This window comes from Molothrus ater, chromosome 3 (assembly GCF_012460135.2).
Source record: "Molothrus ater isolate BHLD 08-10-18 breed brown headed cowbird chromosome 3, BPBGC_Mater_1.1, whole genome shotgun sequence".
Taxonomy (NCBI): Eukaryota; Metazoa; Chordata; class Aves; order Passeriformes; family Icteridae; genus Molothrus; species Molothrus ater.
Genome location: NC_050480.2, coordinates 60,570,361 through 60,585,377, shown reverse-complemented (window position 1 = coordinate 60,585,377; position 15,017 = coordinate 60,570,361). Strand labels below are relative to the sequence as shown.

The 15,017-nt window shown below is 39.6% G+C and overlaps 1 protein-coding gene across 1 annotated transcript; it reads left to right on the top strand.

Annotated features, from left to right (window-relative positions):
- Positions 1-1,071: 1,071 nt before the first annotated feature.
- C3H6orf58 (chromosome 3 C6orf58 homolog) lies at positions 1,072-14,003 on the top strand. Its single transcript, XM_036404583.1, has 6 exons — positions 1,072-1,393; positions 5,522-5,608; positions 9,033-9,217; positions 10,298-10,431; positions 11,301-11,539; positions 13,876-14,003. Exons 1-6 carry the CDS (start codon positions 1,072-1,074, stop codon positions 14,001-14,003), a joined length of 1,095 nt encoding a protein of 364 aa, XP_036260476.1.
- Positions 14,004-15,017: the final 1,014 nt, after the last annotated feature.

Genomic DNA, 15,017 nt, shown 5'->3' with positions numbered 1-15,017 from the left:
ATCAGATGTTTGCAGCCAGTTTTGACTTGCTCCCACCCACGGGTTGAAGGTTCTTTAGGCACACAAAGCCCGACCGAAACTCACAGAATTACTTCAAAGAAAAGCAGCACTTGCAATTTTTCTCATGCAAATAAAAGACTACAGAGATAACAAACCACGTGTCTGTTTGCTGAGTGTTCTTTTGCAACCATTGCTTATCTGAGAAAAAGCAGCTGAGGATGATAAAGTCCTAGAATTCCTGACAATAGGTGAGATGAAGGCAGCTGGACAGTTTCACTTTTGTTGGAGTATAACTTAAACACCACTTTTATCACTGGAGGCATGGCCTTTGTGTTCCCTTTGGAGTCTACTGGATCAGGGGGGTATAATAGGAGACCTTAAAACTTTATATAATGATGACCATTTCTACACAAGACAAACCAGTACTAAAAGTACAGCTCTCCAGGTGCTATGTGGTCTGAAGACAGGCTGATCTGGCTACTTCCAACACTCTTATGACCTGAAGGCTGCAGGCTGCTGTCCCAAGGCCAAAAGACAAAGCTGACAACAGCAGCACCAGCAGCATGTCACTGCTGCTCCTTTGTCAGTGCCTGGAGTCCTCCTCACAATACCTCACACACAGCCTGTGCATGTTTTGAGGTGAGATCTCTGCCACTTCTGTCCCTTCTTTACCCAAAGGAACTGGGCTGGGAAAGGGAAGCTGACAGCTAGTAAGAAACACAGACACAGAAAGTTTTATAGTGCAACTGTACAATCAGTATTGTAGCACCTCAACCATTTGGAAGTGTGTACATATGTCATGGACAGCATGGATTTGGACATTTCCCAAATGTTTCCAATCCAAATGGACTAGATTGGTTCCTCTTAAACATCTGGTGGTGCTCCCTGTATCCCACAGAGAGGACAGAGCATTGCTCACAGCTGCTAGTCTGGCAGCTCCACGTCAGGGTCATGGCTGGGAAAGGGAAGGGAGACAAAGGCTTGTGTGTCTGAGTCAGCCTTTTTGTCCAGCCCTCACCTTTGCCAATAAAAGCCCTGCAGCCACAATCACCTGGGTCAGAAGCCTTCACAATGTGGCCCCACTTTGGCATACGTGCTCTTCTGGTAGTGACTGTCATCCTGAGTCCTCTGCCTGCCAGGGCACAGAGTGAAAATGATGTCACTGGAGAAGATCTCTATCCCCCTCTGTGGGACCTGGCCCCTGGAAACCTGCTAGATTTCCCAGTAAAGGACAACAAAATTGTTGTCAGTGCTTGGAACTATCAAGATCGACTGGGAGTGTACAAGAGCTTGCTAAGTGCTTCAGCCAAATATTTTGATGCCTTTGGACCCCAAAACAGTGGCAATATTCTCTGGGGATTACCATTGCAGCATGGGTGGCAATTTCGTACAGGTATGAATTATTTCCTTAAGATGCTGGCTTAGCAAAGTGTTTACCAGACCTGCTTAGAGGCTTCCTTTCCAAAGTTTCTGCCTGACAAGCACAGTATGGCCTCAGACAGCGTAAACTTTGACAGAGATGCCAACTTGAAAAAGAAATGCTGAGTAAACACCCTTACCTTGCTGAGAAATAGTTATTAAAATTCCTTATAGGAAGAGGTCAGAATCCAGATTTGTGGTATATTTCAGCTGAAATATTGCTCACAATAATTCAGCTAACTAAAATATTTGGAAAGGCATTCCCAGTTGCTTCAATTTATGTAGACAGATTTCAGGGCATGCATTCTACAATGATGTTCTTAAATTGTTAACTAATAGGCTTTTATTTTTGTTAATGTTACAAGCTTCTAGAGGTCATTTGAGTTTTAGTTCTAAGACACATCTCCCTCTGAGAACTTGTTTCCATTTATTCTTCATGATCTGTTTAGAAGTAGCCTCCTTATTTTCTAAATATTTATTTCTAAATGTTTTTTAACCTTTAGAATTAATTAATTCTAAATGTTAAAATTAATGTAATTAATTTTTACATTAATTTTTGTAAAAAACATTTATTTCTAAATGTTTTTTACAAAAATTGAAGTTTTTTCTGTTTGTTGGGGTTCTTTTTGTTTGCTTGATTGTGGGGTTTTTTTGATTATTTTATTTTGTTTTGTTTTAAATTATGTCCAGATTCTAAGGGTTTATCCCCTAAAAGCTGGTTGTTGTCTAGGGGCACTCATTCTGGTTTGCTTGTTGTCCCTGCTAGGGGAGCAGACACAGAAACACATGTGAAAGGTTCCTTAAGGCTAAGGCTACAATATCTTATCGGGGTAAACAAATGCATCCGACTGCCTGTTGTTTTCTTTGTTGGATGTAACCCATAGTTACATGTGGTGGTGGTTTGGGTGACATTGAAGGTTTGAGAGAAGACAGAGATCCTGCACCTGGTGGTGAAGGAAGGCTGCCAGCATTTAGTCACACCTCATGGAAAATGTACTCCTAAGTCAAAATGAGGGAAACAAGATAGTACACAAAATACAAGCAGGAAACTAGCTGGAAAACAGCTCAAGTTTGGTTGGAGTTTAGGCAAACTTTTTCCTCTTTCCCTTCTTTATGTATACAAAAAGAAGAGCAGATGAAAGGGATGGCTGGTACAGCAGGAGAATTGACCCAATGTGTGGCAGAGGCAAAGATGCAGCAGCTACAGCTGAGTGGTGACCTGCTGGAAAGGAGGAGTTATGGAGTATGGCCTCATCCACAGAGTGAGGATGTGCCTTCTTGTAGTGACAACTTCCAAGTAGAGACAAGGGACATAGTTTGTCAGGGAACATTTGCCCCTGGTTGCATAGACAGGTAATGTCCTGTCACCTGCTTAAAGAGTCGTAGGACTGACACTTAGATAAGCTTTTTAATTTACATGACCAGAAGATTTAAAAAATACTAAAAGGAGAAATATCACATAGTTGGAAGTAGTTTGACAGTAAAAAAAAAGAATGAGCATTTGAAGGATAAATGGAAGGGAGAAAGAATAACATAATTCTGGTGTATACAGTAGTGAGGTTAGCAAGGGCTAAACCTAACCCAGATAGGCAGTGTGATAGATTAGTGATGAATGACTGAAGCATTTGTATATCAACATAATAAGCTTGGGCAAACAAAAGCAGGATTTGAGTTCATGGTGCAAGACAACAGAACTTTGAAAATATTACAAAATTTGTTGAATTAACAGTTCTGTCTTGTCCTGAAAGCTATGTTACTGAGAGAATATTTTTAAGGTTATGGTTCTGTATAAACCATGAAGAACAAGTGAAGCTGTTACTTAATAAGAGTGGCACGAAGATTTGTGATAATCTACTCAGGGACATAAAATGAAATCAGTATTTTGCCTAAATTTACAGCAGAGAAAAGGATCTTGAGACAGCATGGCTATTAGGAATGAGATTGTGGAAGCAGAAATTGTCACTTGGGAGGTAAAGCTAAACTGAGGGTCCTATCTAGAGAAACTGAGGAAACAGGATAGACTCTATCATCCCTTCATATACAGAAGTCCAAATCCAGGATCAAGAACTTTAAGAAATACTCACATGGTATTGTATGTCTGAAGAGCAGGAAAGATTGTGCCTGTACTGAAGAAGAAAAAAGGAGATAAGAACAGATATTTATTTGTCTTATATCAGTAGTAAACAAGACATCAGAATAAGTATAGAGGAAAGAATATTTAAGGACATGGAACCAGATAGACAAAGGGATAAAGCACAGGTTATGTGAATCAAAGGTAAATTGTTTCAGGCTAATTTGATATCTTCTTTTGTCATACAAATGTTGGGGTTTTTTTCAAAAAGAAATGCATAAATGCATTTACTCCCTTTTACAGAACAAGGGAACTGCAAATCTGGTAAAGGAACACCTGAGGGAGAATTTAGCGATAACTGCTGCTAAAAGAAGTATACGGCTAAGTGGAGGATGTGTTAGGAGTTCTTCATCAGAAAGATGAGAATACATTTAGCACTTTCAGTAACAGCATTTCCACAACAACAACAACAACAACTCCAAAAACAACAACAAAAACAACAATAACAAAAAAAAAAGGGTGGAGAAATCTTGCTGATGAGGTTTCACATAGTTATCAATAACACAGCTGGGAGGTACTGTCAATACAGATTAGCTTGGGTAGACCTGGATACTGAAATAACAATTGTGTTAAGCACAGGGAATAGGAGGAAGCAGAGACCACAAAAATGGTGTGAACACCTGTAAGTGCAGTTAATGCTTCCAGTTCCAATTTCTATCTTATAATTATCACTGATACTGCCTGGGAAATCTTCATTTTCCTGAAACACCAAGGCTAACAATATTTGGTTAGCCTCATGTACAATTCTTTTGCAACATTTTGGTTTTTTCTTCTTAGCCTTTATCCTTCCCATTCATCCTCTTTGCACACCAGTGATCTATTGCTGCCTGTTTTTGACAGTCTGTTGAAGTAAAATCTTGAAAAATTGAATCTTTCTGTAGATATTAAAAATTATAATCTTCATTTTAAAAAATGGGTTGAACTGCAACCCTCATTACTGCAAGTTTGTGTTCTCAGTGCTTGGCTACTGAAAGATACAGGTTTGAGTAACTAGCATGCCCCAAAGCAAAAGCAGTCTTCTGCCCAGTCAGCTAGGGAGAATAATTAGGATAATTTGTATGCACATTGTTCATGATCATCTCTTCTTCTTGAGTGTAAATATCAGAAAATTTGGTTTGGTAATGCGGTTTAGTTCTAATGTGGCAGAAATGACGCTGCCATTATTCAGCTGACTCGTCAGAGAGCAAGTGCTCTGCAGGGCAGTTTGGGAGCTTGGAAGCTTCTGGAATAGCTCAAGTCATTGCACAAGGCCGTGGTAATTGCATGCCATGCACTTAAAGCAGACTTCCTGACACTGCATGACAACACTTAATGTACATGTATGGTATTCTTTTAGGACTTAAGCTATTTCTTCATGCCACATGCTCAAAGTAAAATATTCTCTCATGAATAATTACGGAATGTCTTGCATGTTTTCCACAGCGCAGATGCTTGCAAACTTTGCTAATTAGTTACAGCAACGTTTGCATGCTTAGCTTCACAGTAAGGCTACGTTTGTCTGCATGATTAAGCTGGGAGTGATTCTGTATCACACAACCCAATTAGGTGAGGCAATTACTGGTACATTTAGTTTGTGCTATTTTGCTTGTTGAGCAGCTCTCCTGAACTAGCAGCCCTACATCTATTAGAAACGATGCTTCAGCCATGCATGTGCTCATGTCTGCATGTGAATGTATATTTAAATCTCACTAAAAATACTGCGATGTCCTGATTTCAAACAGTTCAATAAATTCACAGAATACATTTACAGTGAGGGATAGCTCAAAATGTAAAACACAATCAAATTACTATGCAATGAGAAACTCAACTACTCTAGGACATTAGTTTATGAGGCAAAGGAACAGTGATTGTTTTGCTTCTCTAACCAAAAATCTACATGCTTTATTCCTTAATCTTTTTTTCATCTCAGTGGGATTTCTTGTGTGAAATTTTGGGAAGTATTTGTCGAATTATTTCATTTGATTCATTTAGGCAGGTTAGCAGATCCTTCTGGTGTGACTTCCTGTGGCCATGAAAATGGAGAGCTCCTGTGCCAATCTGTAAGAAGCTGGTGGTCCTGTAAGTATATGCTGTCACACTGTTCTTCTCCAAAATAAATTAGTGTCCTTCAAGGACATCTGAAAATATTTCTTCCCCTTAGACTTCTCTATTGCATTATAATTTCAGTGCTATGTAATTCTACATCACAAACTTGCAGCAAGACACCTAAGTGTGAGTGGGTAAATGAAAGTTAATTGATTTTGAATACTTATTTGAGGAAGGAGAAAAAGATCCCAGCAAGTTTGCAGCCTTAAAAATATTTATACTACAAATATTCATGTGAAAATATGCGGGAAACACCCTGACAGGTATACATATTTGTAAATATTTGTAGATATTTGCAGTTTACAATTAGTCCAGAGCAGATTTCTTCAGTTCAGATGCTTGCACTTCAAACTAAAACTTTGTGAGAAAATGTCAAGCAGGAATCTTTGTGGTTCTTATACCATCCTTGGTTCTTTTTCCCTTAGCATATTTTCCCTCCATCACTTCTGTCCCTTGCTCCCTCAGCTTCCTTGATGCCCTGTTGTAAGTTCCTCTTTTCCCCAGACCGGGCAGTAGGTTTGAGCAAGCAGATCTCTCCCTTCCCTGTCACAGGAATGTTTTTCCTTCAGGGGCCATTTGGATTAAGCTTCTGGCTGTGAATCAGCAGTTAAATGTATATATCTTCAAGTGAACAAAGACATAAGCATAGATAAAATTTAAAATGTAAATCTAGGGTAAAACTGACTGTGGTATTCACTTCAGTTTTGATATTTCCTCTCTGTGTTTGGATAGCACTAGTGGTCTGTGGGATGGTGTCCCACACAGTGCCAAGTAAAGAGTTGCTGCACAGCCCTTTGTAAGCAGGGGACCTTCCTGGAATAGAATCTACCACTTTTGCTTTCTCAGTGTTTGAATTCCTGCTCTTCATTTACTTCTAAATATTGCATGTTTGCTTGATATCCATTTTGTTGCCTCCAGAAAATGTATAAACTCAGCTTTGATTTACCCTATTGAAGCAAGAGCATGCAGAGTCTTTGAGACTGCATGGAAACATCTCAGTGTTCTGAGGATATGAAAGCTTTCAGCTGACCTTCAGAGCAGCCCTCTCTGGCACAAGTAGTCACATGAAACCAGGAATGAGTTTAAACCAGAAACTCACATTTAATATACCTTGGGTGTATGGGATACTAACTGCTTAAGAACATCAGTCTCTTTGGCTAGAATAATAGTCACTATAGTCCTGTCCTGCATTGTTTTATGCCCTCTAAGTCACCCAAGCAGGTGCAAATATATAATATAGGCAAGAACACTTAAAAGAATATAAGCACTTTGTGATGTGGGTCAAGTTTTCAAATACTTCTCATGAAAACAGTGAACAAGAAGCAAGAGCCAGTTCAGCAATGAGTCTCAGTGAAACACTGTCTTCTCATCACTTGAGAGTTTTCCTTTGCTCTTCTGACTAGCCAGACATTTCCTCCTAAATTCCCAACCAGGTCCACACTTAGGAACTGTGTCACATGAGTTTCTCTTTATATATAACCCTTTATATTTGCTCCATCAGCACCCCCAGAGAAGTTGAAACCCTTGTGCCTGACCAGCCTGTCAGTGCCCCATTATGGGGACCCCACCAAACAATCCACTCAGAGCATGGTTTGACCAACCCGTGTAGGGTCACAAACCAACAATGTTCCCACTTAGAGTTGGTAGATATTTCCAGTTTTGTCAAGTATGTTATCTGCTTCTGGCCACTCCTCCCTCAGTGCCCTTCAAGGACTCACACTAAACAGTGAACTGAATAACACACTTTATTAACAAATACACTGATAATCGAACACTGTGACAGGTTAAGGTTCAGAGATTGCTGTTGACAGTAACTGATTGCAAAAATGAATTTGAAGCAATATATTGACCAATTCTAATCCCCAATTAAAGCTGGCTAGAGATAATAATTTAGCTCGCACAGAATGAGGTTCTTACCCAATAGGCATCCCTTTGGGGGAAGAAGACAAGTTCAGCCTGTTGACTGATCCCAGATTATGATGGAGTCTTCTCTGACCTCCCTCCCCACTTTAGCTAGATTTATATTGCTTCCTTTGAGGGAAGAGAAAAGTTTAAGTTACAGTTGGTGACATTTCATGTTGATGTGGTGCTTGAGTCATTAGTATATGTACAGAAAAGCAAGATGTGTTTTTGAGCTAATGAAGCAAAGGCCAGCTTCTGGTTACTGTCGGGTTCATTCCTTGGGCTTAGTTCCTGCTAGCTGCATGTTTTCAGTGGAGCATAACCACAACATCGCTCTGTTGCTCCATCCTTTGTTTCATATCTGCGTCAATTTTGACAGACCATGACCACAGCACTTCCATGCTGCTCTGTCCTTCATTAACATCTCATGCTTAGAGCAATACACCGAGTTCCCTCAGTATCCCTGCTCCTAAGGTGTGCAGACCCAGTCCCTGCTGAACTGCAGCCAACACACACACTCCTTTGTGAATTTTGTTTTGTGATTTTCAACCATAAGGTGGAGCGATGGCTTCCCATTAGTAGGACATGGATACATGGTAGGTGTTCAGGTTTTGATGATTTTGGTCCTCACTGCTGGGATTTCATACAAAACATCAGTGCAGTCCGTGTCCCTGAGACCATGCATGGGCAAATGACTTCTCGGCATAACAGCTCAGAGGCGTCCACCCAAGAGGGAGAACAACAGATTCTTCACTCAAAACTATTGAACTTCATTTCTACAAAGGGGACACAATTAAGAGGAGAACTTCAGATTTTCCTCTCAAGAGAGGAATATCAAATAGCCCTGTGGGCACTCTCATGGGACAAGATTTCGCACCAGTGAGAGCTGAGCCTGAGTTTCCTACATTCTGTGTCTGACTCCTCCAACTTATGGAGCAGACCAAAGAAAGCCATCATCATAAAATAGATCTAAACAGATAAACTGAGGTAATATCAAGCAATTTTCAGTGAGTGAAATATTTTTTAGAAGCAAAATTATTATTTTCCAGTAAAATATCACATTTCCCTTTCTCATAGGTCTAGGGTACATAGAAGAGGGTTTTTTAATAGCAACAACACTTGTGGAATTCCCCTTAGTCTTTCTATACCTAGTTTGCAATTAGTATTTGAGAGACTTTTCTTGCTCTGTCCATGACAACCTACAAGGTCTAACTTTTTTCCATTAGCTTTTTTCCTTTCCTGTAAAATAAAACACAGTGGAAGCTCATAAAAGGCTCTTAAAGGACAATGCATAAATGAACACTACAAATCATATCTAAATCAATACAAGGGTCATCTTTATTACATTTCAGTACATATATTCCACTGCTGAACACAGTTGTATTTGTGGTATCTCAAACAGTTGCATTTGGTGTGGGAGAGAGCTCATTTTCTTATGTGAGAATTTTTCATTCGCTTGTGATTAACACCTGCTGTCTTTTAATTGTTGTTACAGGTATGAATTACTATCTGTCTATTATACCCTTTCTGGGGGCAGTGGAGGCTGGCCTCTTTGGGCAGCTGCCATATGAGATAGAAATATTGCCACCAGGGGAGCAAAAAGATGACTTCTGTTACAGTGTTAAAGACTGCTGGTCTCGCATGCCCAAGCTCATGGATGACTGGAAAGCCTTTTTTGAAGTAAATAATTTTTTTAAAATGTTTTTAGAAATTATACCAAAATATTAGTTTTAAAAACTATTGTTACTGTCATTTTTTAAGATTCAGAGAGCTTAGTTTGTTTTCAATAGCAGCTTCATGTAAAAATGAAGCAGGAAAAATGGAAAGCATAACATACAGTGAGTCAGAAATAAGTAGGACAGGATTTTTAAAAGTTATGGAATTTTTCTCTTCTTTTGAGACAGTTCTGTATTTTGGCCTCTGTTCCAAGACACTGTTTTGTATTCAATTATATTTGTATTCTTCCAATACTACTTATCTTAGCAATACAAAATGAGCCTGTGAGATGGAACACTGCCCTTAAAAAGTGGCCTTTGGTTGGTTTTATAAGGTTTGTTTATTTCTTTAAACATCTAAAACTTAAAAATGCTGAAACATCATTCAGAAGTACACCTATTTATGCAAGGAGATATTCTCTTTCCTTCTCACTCCGCTGTTGTCTAATCCCAAAAATAACAATATTTCTTACTTCATAGATTTAATAGCTATTTTTTATAGCTAGACTACTGCAGTCAATATTTTTTATTGGTAGTCAACTGATAATGAGCAGGAATGTTAAACTGTAAGTCCCCCTTGTGAGTGAAAGAAATTGTTTAAGATTAAGACTGGATCTGTCTTCATAAGAACATTTTTTCCATACACCATGTTTCAGAAGTTATTGTAAAATATCTACTCCTTATATAACTATAATGATAACAAGGATAATTTTCTTCTTTTTCTGAAAATCTCCAGAAAGTTGTGATTAAAAGAATATAGATAAATTTTTTAAGATAATAAGGAGTCCCCTATTTTAGTACTGAATATTCCATGGCACTCAGATACAAAAGTTCACTGAATTTTTGTAACCAAATACCAAAATTATGCGAATAAAAGAATAAAACCCTTGCAATGTTGAAGTCGAAAAACAGCAGCTATCACTAACTATACAAATGCAATTTCCTTTAACTTATTATTTTGTGAGGTATGTGCTCATATAAAAAAAAAAAAAGGGTTTAAACCTCCCCTCTCATTTTATGCCCCTTTTTCTCCCTGTTGCTGCAGTATCTGCTATCTACAGAACGCAAAGCTGTGAGTTCTGCCAGCCTCTCCTCCTTCAAACTGGACGATGCCCTTGGCCTCATGTGGAAGGCACACACCTCCTCCATTGCTTACGCACTCCCCAAATTCCATGACAGGTAAGGGAATAGAGCAGTGTCCATGGAGCATCTTTCCACCTCCAGGTCTCTTTGGAAGGATGGTATCCTAACAAAGTCTGCATGAACCCTTGTACTGACACTGTCATATTTTCTGAAAAATCCCTTTGCCAGGATTCCTTCTCCTGGGAAGCTGAGAAGCCTCAGTGAAAAATAAAACGATAATTATCTGATTTGTTTCTCTTGTGTTTTGCTGCTTTGGATTGTGGTTTGGAGATTGTTGATCAACTGATCATTGTTTGATTGGTTTCATGTGAATTTTTTTGACTTAATGACTAATCATGGTCCAGCTGTGTCGGGACTCTGGAAGGGTCACGAGTTTTTCATTATTATCTTTTAGCCTTCTGTCTGTATCCTTTCTCTATTCTTTAGTACAGTTTAGTATAGCATTCTATAATATCATATCATAAAATAATAAATTAGCCTTCTAAGAACATGGAGTCAGACTCATCTTTCCTCCCCATGACAGGGGACCATGGAAATGCCACACTCATACCTTAGGCATCTACTCCATAGGCTCTGCTCTTCCTTCCCCTCTCTCAGAGTGTAGGATGACCAGTGAGAGATGGCTGCCCAAACTGTGATGACCAGTCAGGCTCTGGGCTTAAAATGAGATGCTGGTTCCCCTCTGGGAGCCAGGGCCTGATTCAGGAGCTGTGTTTAATCTGGGAAGAGGCAAGGTTGCCAGGAGAAATTGGGTATAAAGTACTTAAGGAGGTTTCAAGTCACAGTGGCGCTGAGGCCACTCAGGATTTTATACTGAACAAAAACCTTTGGGATAAATGATCAACTAATGTGTTCTACAGGAGAATTCAGTTATCTGCCACATTTTTTATTTTCTTCTCTTTCAGCTTAAAATATCTCTCTGATCCAGAAGCAAATTTTGGTGAAGACTGGGCTAATGCTGTAGATTTCATTGCTGCCACACACTTCAGTACAGACTTACTGACCACAAACGACTTCCAGGCTTTCCTGCCCCAGAGGATGCTTGTTGAAGGGGATGTTCTCCCATCCATTAGTGACTTCAGTCCAGGGCAAAATAAGGTTCTGGTGTCACTGAGAGCTCTTCACAAAGTAAATAAAATAACAGGTATGACCTTGACCTACAGATGTCTGTTGTCCATAGATATTAATATCTTGTTCTCTCTACATACCTTTCTCCATATGAATATAGTGAATGTTTGATATAAAGTAGTATAAATCTTAGAGACTAAGGAGTAATTGTTTTATTGTTAGTGTCTATAAGACGTATACTACTTTATAGTAGTATACATCTTAGAGACTAACAGTAAAACAATTAAAATACAACCATAAGCAAACAATGCATCAGACAGCAAATGCTTGTGGGATAACACTGACAATATGAGGGATTTCAGTGAAAAAAAACCCCAAAACATTATGGGAGCAGATGATCTTACTCTCTTTTCCCAGTTTTCATAGGAACTTTAAAAACAGAGACGTTTTTTGTGTTTCACCAGTTGAATCTGAAACAATTATAACTGTAAATGAAATTATTATACCAGTTGAATAAGAAAAAACAAGCAAACAAAAAGTAAATTATCATAAGCAACAGTTTTTGTGTCCACAAGTGTTCTGGTTTCAGTTTTTGGTTCTCTCTTAGTCTTTGATTTAACAGAGATCTGTCCCAGCAAAACTATCCTTAGTCAATGCTGACTTAATCGTATTCACCAAAATAAGTCGTACATCACCATCCAGTGGTGCAACATAGAATTACACTCTCCAGAGGATTCAGTTCTTTCATAGATACTTCTGGGCTGGCTATTTTTGTTTGACCTTTATGAAGCAAAGTTATTTTGAATCTTTAAATTAAAATAGAATCTTAAAATACACTGAAAAATTGGCATGCCTACCTATGGCACTTGTGATCCTCTTCTATCTGTACATTTCACTGAAAATTCTCTCTCCAGTTGGATTTAAAGCTGAAAAAGATGTGACATAAAGCTATTCAGTGCTACAAAAGAGCATCTTCCCATCACAGAGGGCTTCCCTCACATTTTTCATGCAGCATTATTTTAGGAATCTGAATAAGGGTCTGAACAGATCTATTGCTTGCTTGGCAGCCTATGACACAGTTCAGGGTTTCTTGACATACCTCCAGGAAAGGAGAGGAGCACAGCAAGGAAAAGCATGACCAGAAGGACAGGAAGGAGGGTCGAGAGCACCAGGGTAGCACATCAGGTGAGGAAAGCCCTGCCTGGAGAGAGGGAAGGATGTATGGATGCTGAACATCGTAAGTGGAAGGAGATAGAGAGATAAGCTTCATGCAGGTGCAGCCATAATGAATCCCATAGCTGAAATCGCTTGCTTTTCAGGGGAAAGATTTCCCTGACTTTGCTCTAAGGGATGAGATTTGAATTCAGCTGCCACCTAATTCAGCCTGGTAACTGATTTGCAGATCAGAAAAAGGAGCTTTAAAATAAATTTGACTGCATTGAAACCCACAGCTTCAACAGGGACCTGAAAGACCCTGCCTTAGTGCTACAAAGCACAGGTGACAAAACAGACTCTTTTTGTAGATGCTTTTAAATACATCCTGTGAGAGACAGGGTTCTCTACTGGTACTGCAAACTTCAACAGCAGATAGAGGGTCTTACTTCCTCCTAGGATGGGACCCTGTCCAAACCAGAGTGAGACTTGATTTCTTGATTCAGAGTTTGATTACTCCTTATTTTTGTTCAGTTGCCCCTGCTAGTCCAGCAGGAACTGTAATGAGAGTTGTGCTGCTTCTAAAGCTTTTCTACCCATAGACTGTCAGATCAACTTTTTACCCAAAAGCAGATAGGAGGAGAATAAATTCTTCTTACAGTAGACATTTTTACCCTCATATTTCCCCTCTATCCACTCCAAAGGTGAGCACTCACTGGGGTGAGGAGTAGGCAGTGGCTATCCTGCAAACCGGTGCTGATGCTAGGCTGGGTTGGCCAAGCCACACGTCCTAGAGAGCCACTGCTTATCACCTGGACTTAAGTATTTGGATCATTTCCTTCTTTAGCTTGATGTCTTAGCTGGCAGAAAGTGAGCACTCTTAGTTTTAGAGTGAAAATGAAGACAGGTCTGACTAAAACTCCCAGGCCACTGCTCCATAAACCACGGAGCTACGTGCCAGAGCAGACAAAGACCCTGCCATAAATCTTCAGTCATTTCGACCTGCAACACTGGTGACACGGGAGCAAGCCCCGTTGTCTGTCAATACAAAGGATCCTGAGCTGAATGAGTGCTCTGCGTCTCCCTGCACATTTGTAGGCAATTATCACCCCCTCGGCAAGCTCCAGCTTTGTCTACAATTCTCTGTCCCCAGCAGAGTGTGGAGTGCTTGTTGCCAGACGCGCACTTGGTCCCTGGTAAGCTGCGAGCTGCATGCACTCCATGCTAATTTGCCAATGTCATGTTGTGTTTCTTTCCAAGGAGGATTGCTGCTGAAGATCTGGCAAAAGGCTATGTCGACCGAAGCAGGAAGAAGGATAGGCCGAGAACTGATTGAAAGCTTGCCTTCCAGCCAGAAGCTCGAACTACTTGACCTAATAGGAATTTAGAATTATTGGGAAGGAGATGATTTGAAAGTTCTCAGTTCCTTGAGAAAGAGCGCTTCCAAGGTGGATTGATTTAATCTATTAGCGGACATGTGTCTGGTAGTCTGGCCTTGGTAATTTCTTACAGCAGGATTTCCTGAGTAGCCATGCATGTCTCTCTCTCATATAGAATCGATATTTTTAACCTTAATTTTCCTATCTCATTTGATAACTCAATTCCTTATAAATAAAAAAAAAACTCTCACAGAAAAATTTTTCTTTACTACTTTTTGTGGCCTTATAAATAATGTATCATATTTGGAGACAAAATTAAAATCAGGCAAAATATATTTGGTTTCAGACTGTTTTTTTTTTTTTCCCTGTAGGCAGGGAGTCCACTAGATATGTAATTACTTGATTGTCTAACAGATGATCAGGAGAAACTTTTTTTTTGAAGTTCTGATCCAAAAGACTTGACTGTCAAATCTCAAGGCTGGTAAGTCAAATGCCTTGACTGTTTCCCACCAAAGCTGCTATTTTGCAGAGCAGCTGCAATCAAACTGGAAGCTTTCAGGCTTTTCAGATTAGGTACTTGAGTATAGATAGGTTCCCTTGCTATGCTGTTTTGCAACAAGTACATGCCTCACGTGGTAGAGCAGAGCCAGACCAGAGCAGTCCTGAAGCAAATTAATTTATTCCGTACCAGCTTTTATGTGACAGCAGAGATTTCTTGTACTTGATTCATTTCACTTTCTTCAAGAAAACTTTGATCTATATATGAATTTATGTGATTGTGTGCCCTTTAGAACCACAGGTTGCTTTTCCATTCCCCCATGTCTGATCCACTTGTTGCAGTGTGTCATATGTTGGATTTGGCTACTGAGGAAGAGCTGTATTTGCAATGTTTGCATTCCCAGTGCCTGGAGCACTCAGACCCAAGAGTTGATCCCAGTCTTCGGGGTGATAACACATATTTGGAATCGGTTATAACTTGAAAACAGAGGTTGTGGGGAGGTGAGTCAGGGGTCCTGCATGCAG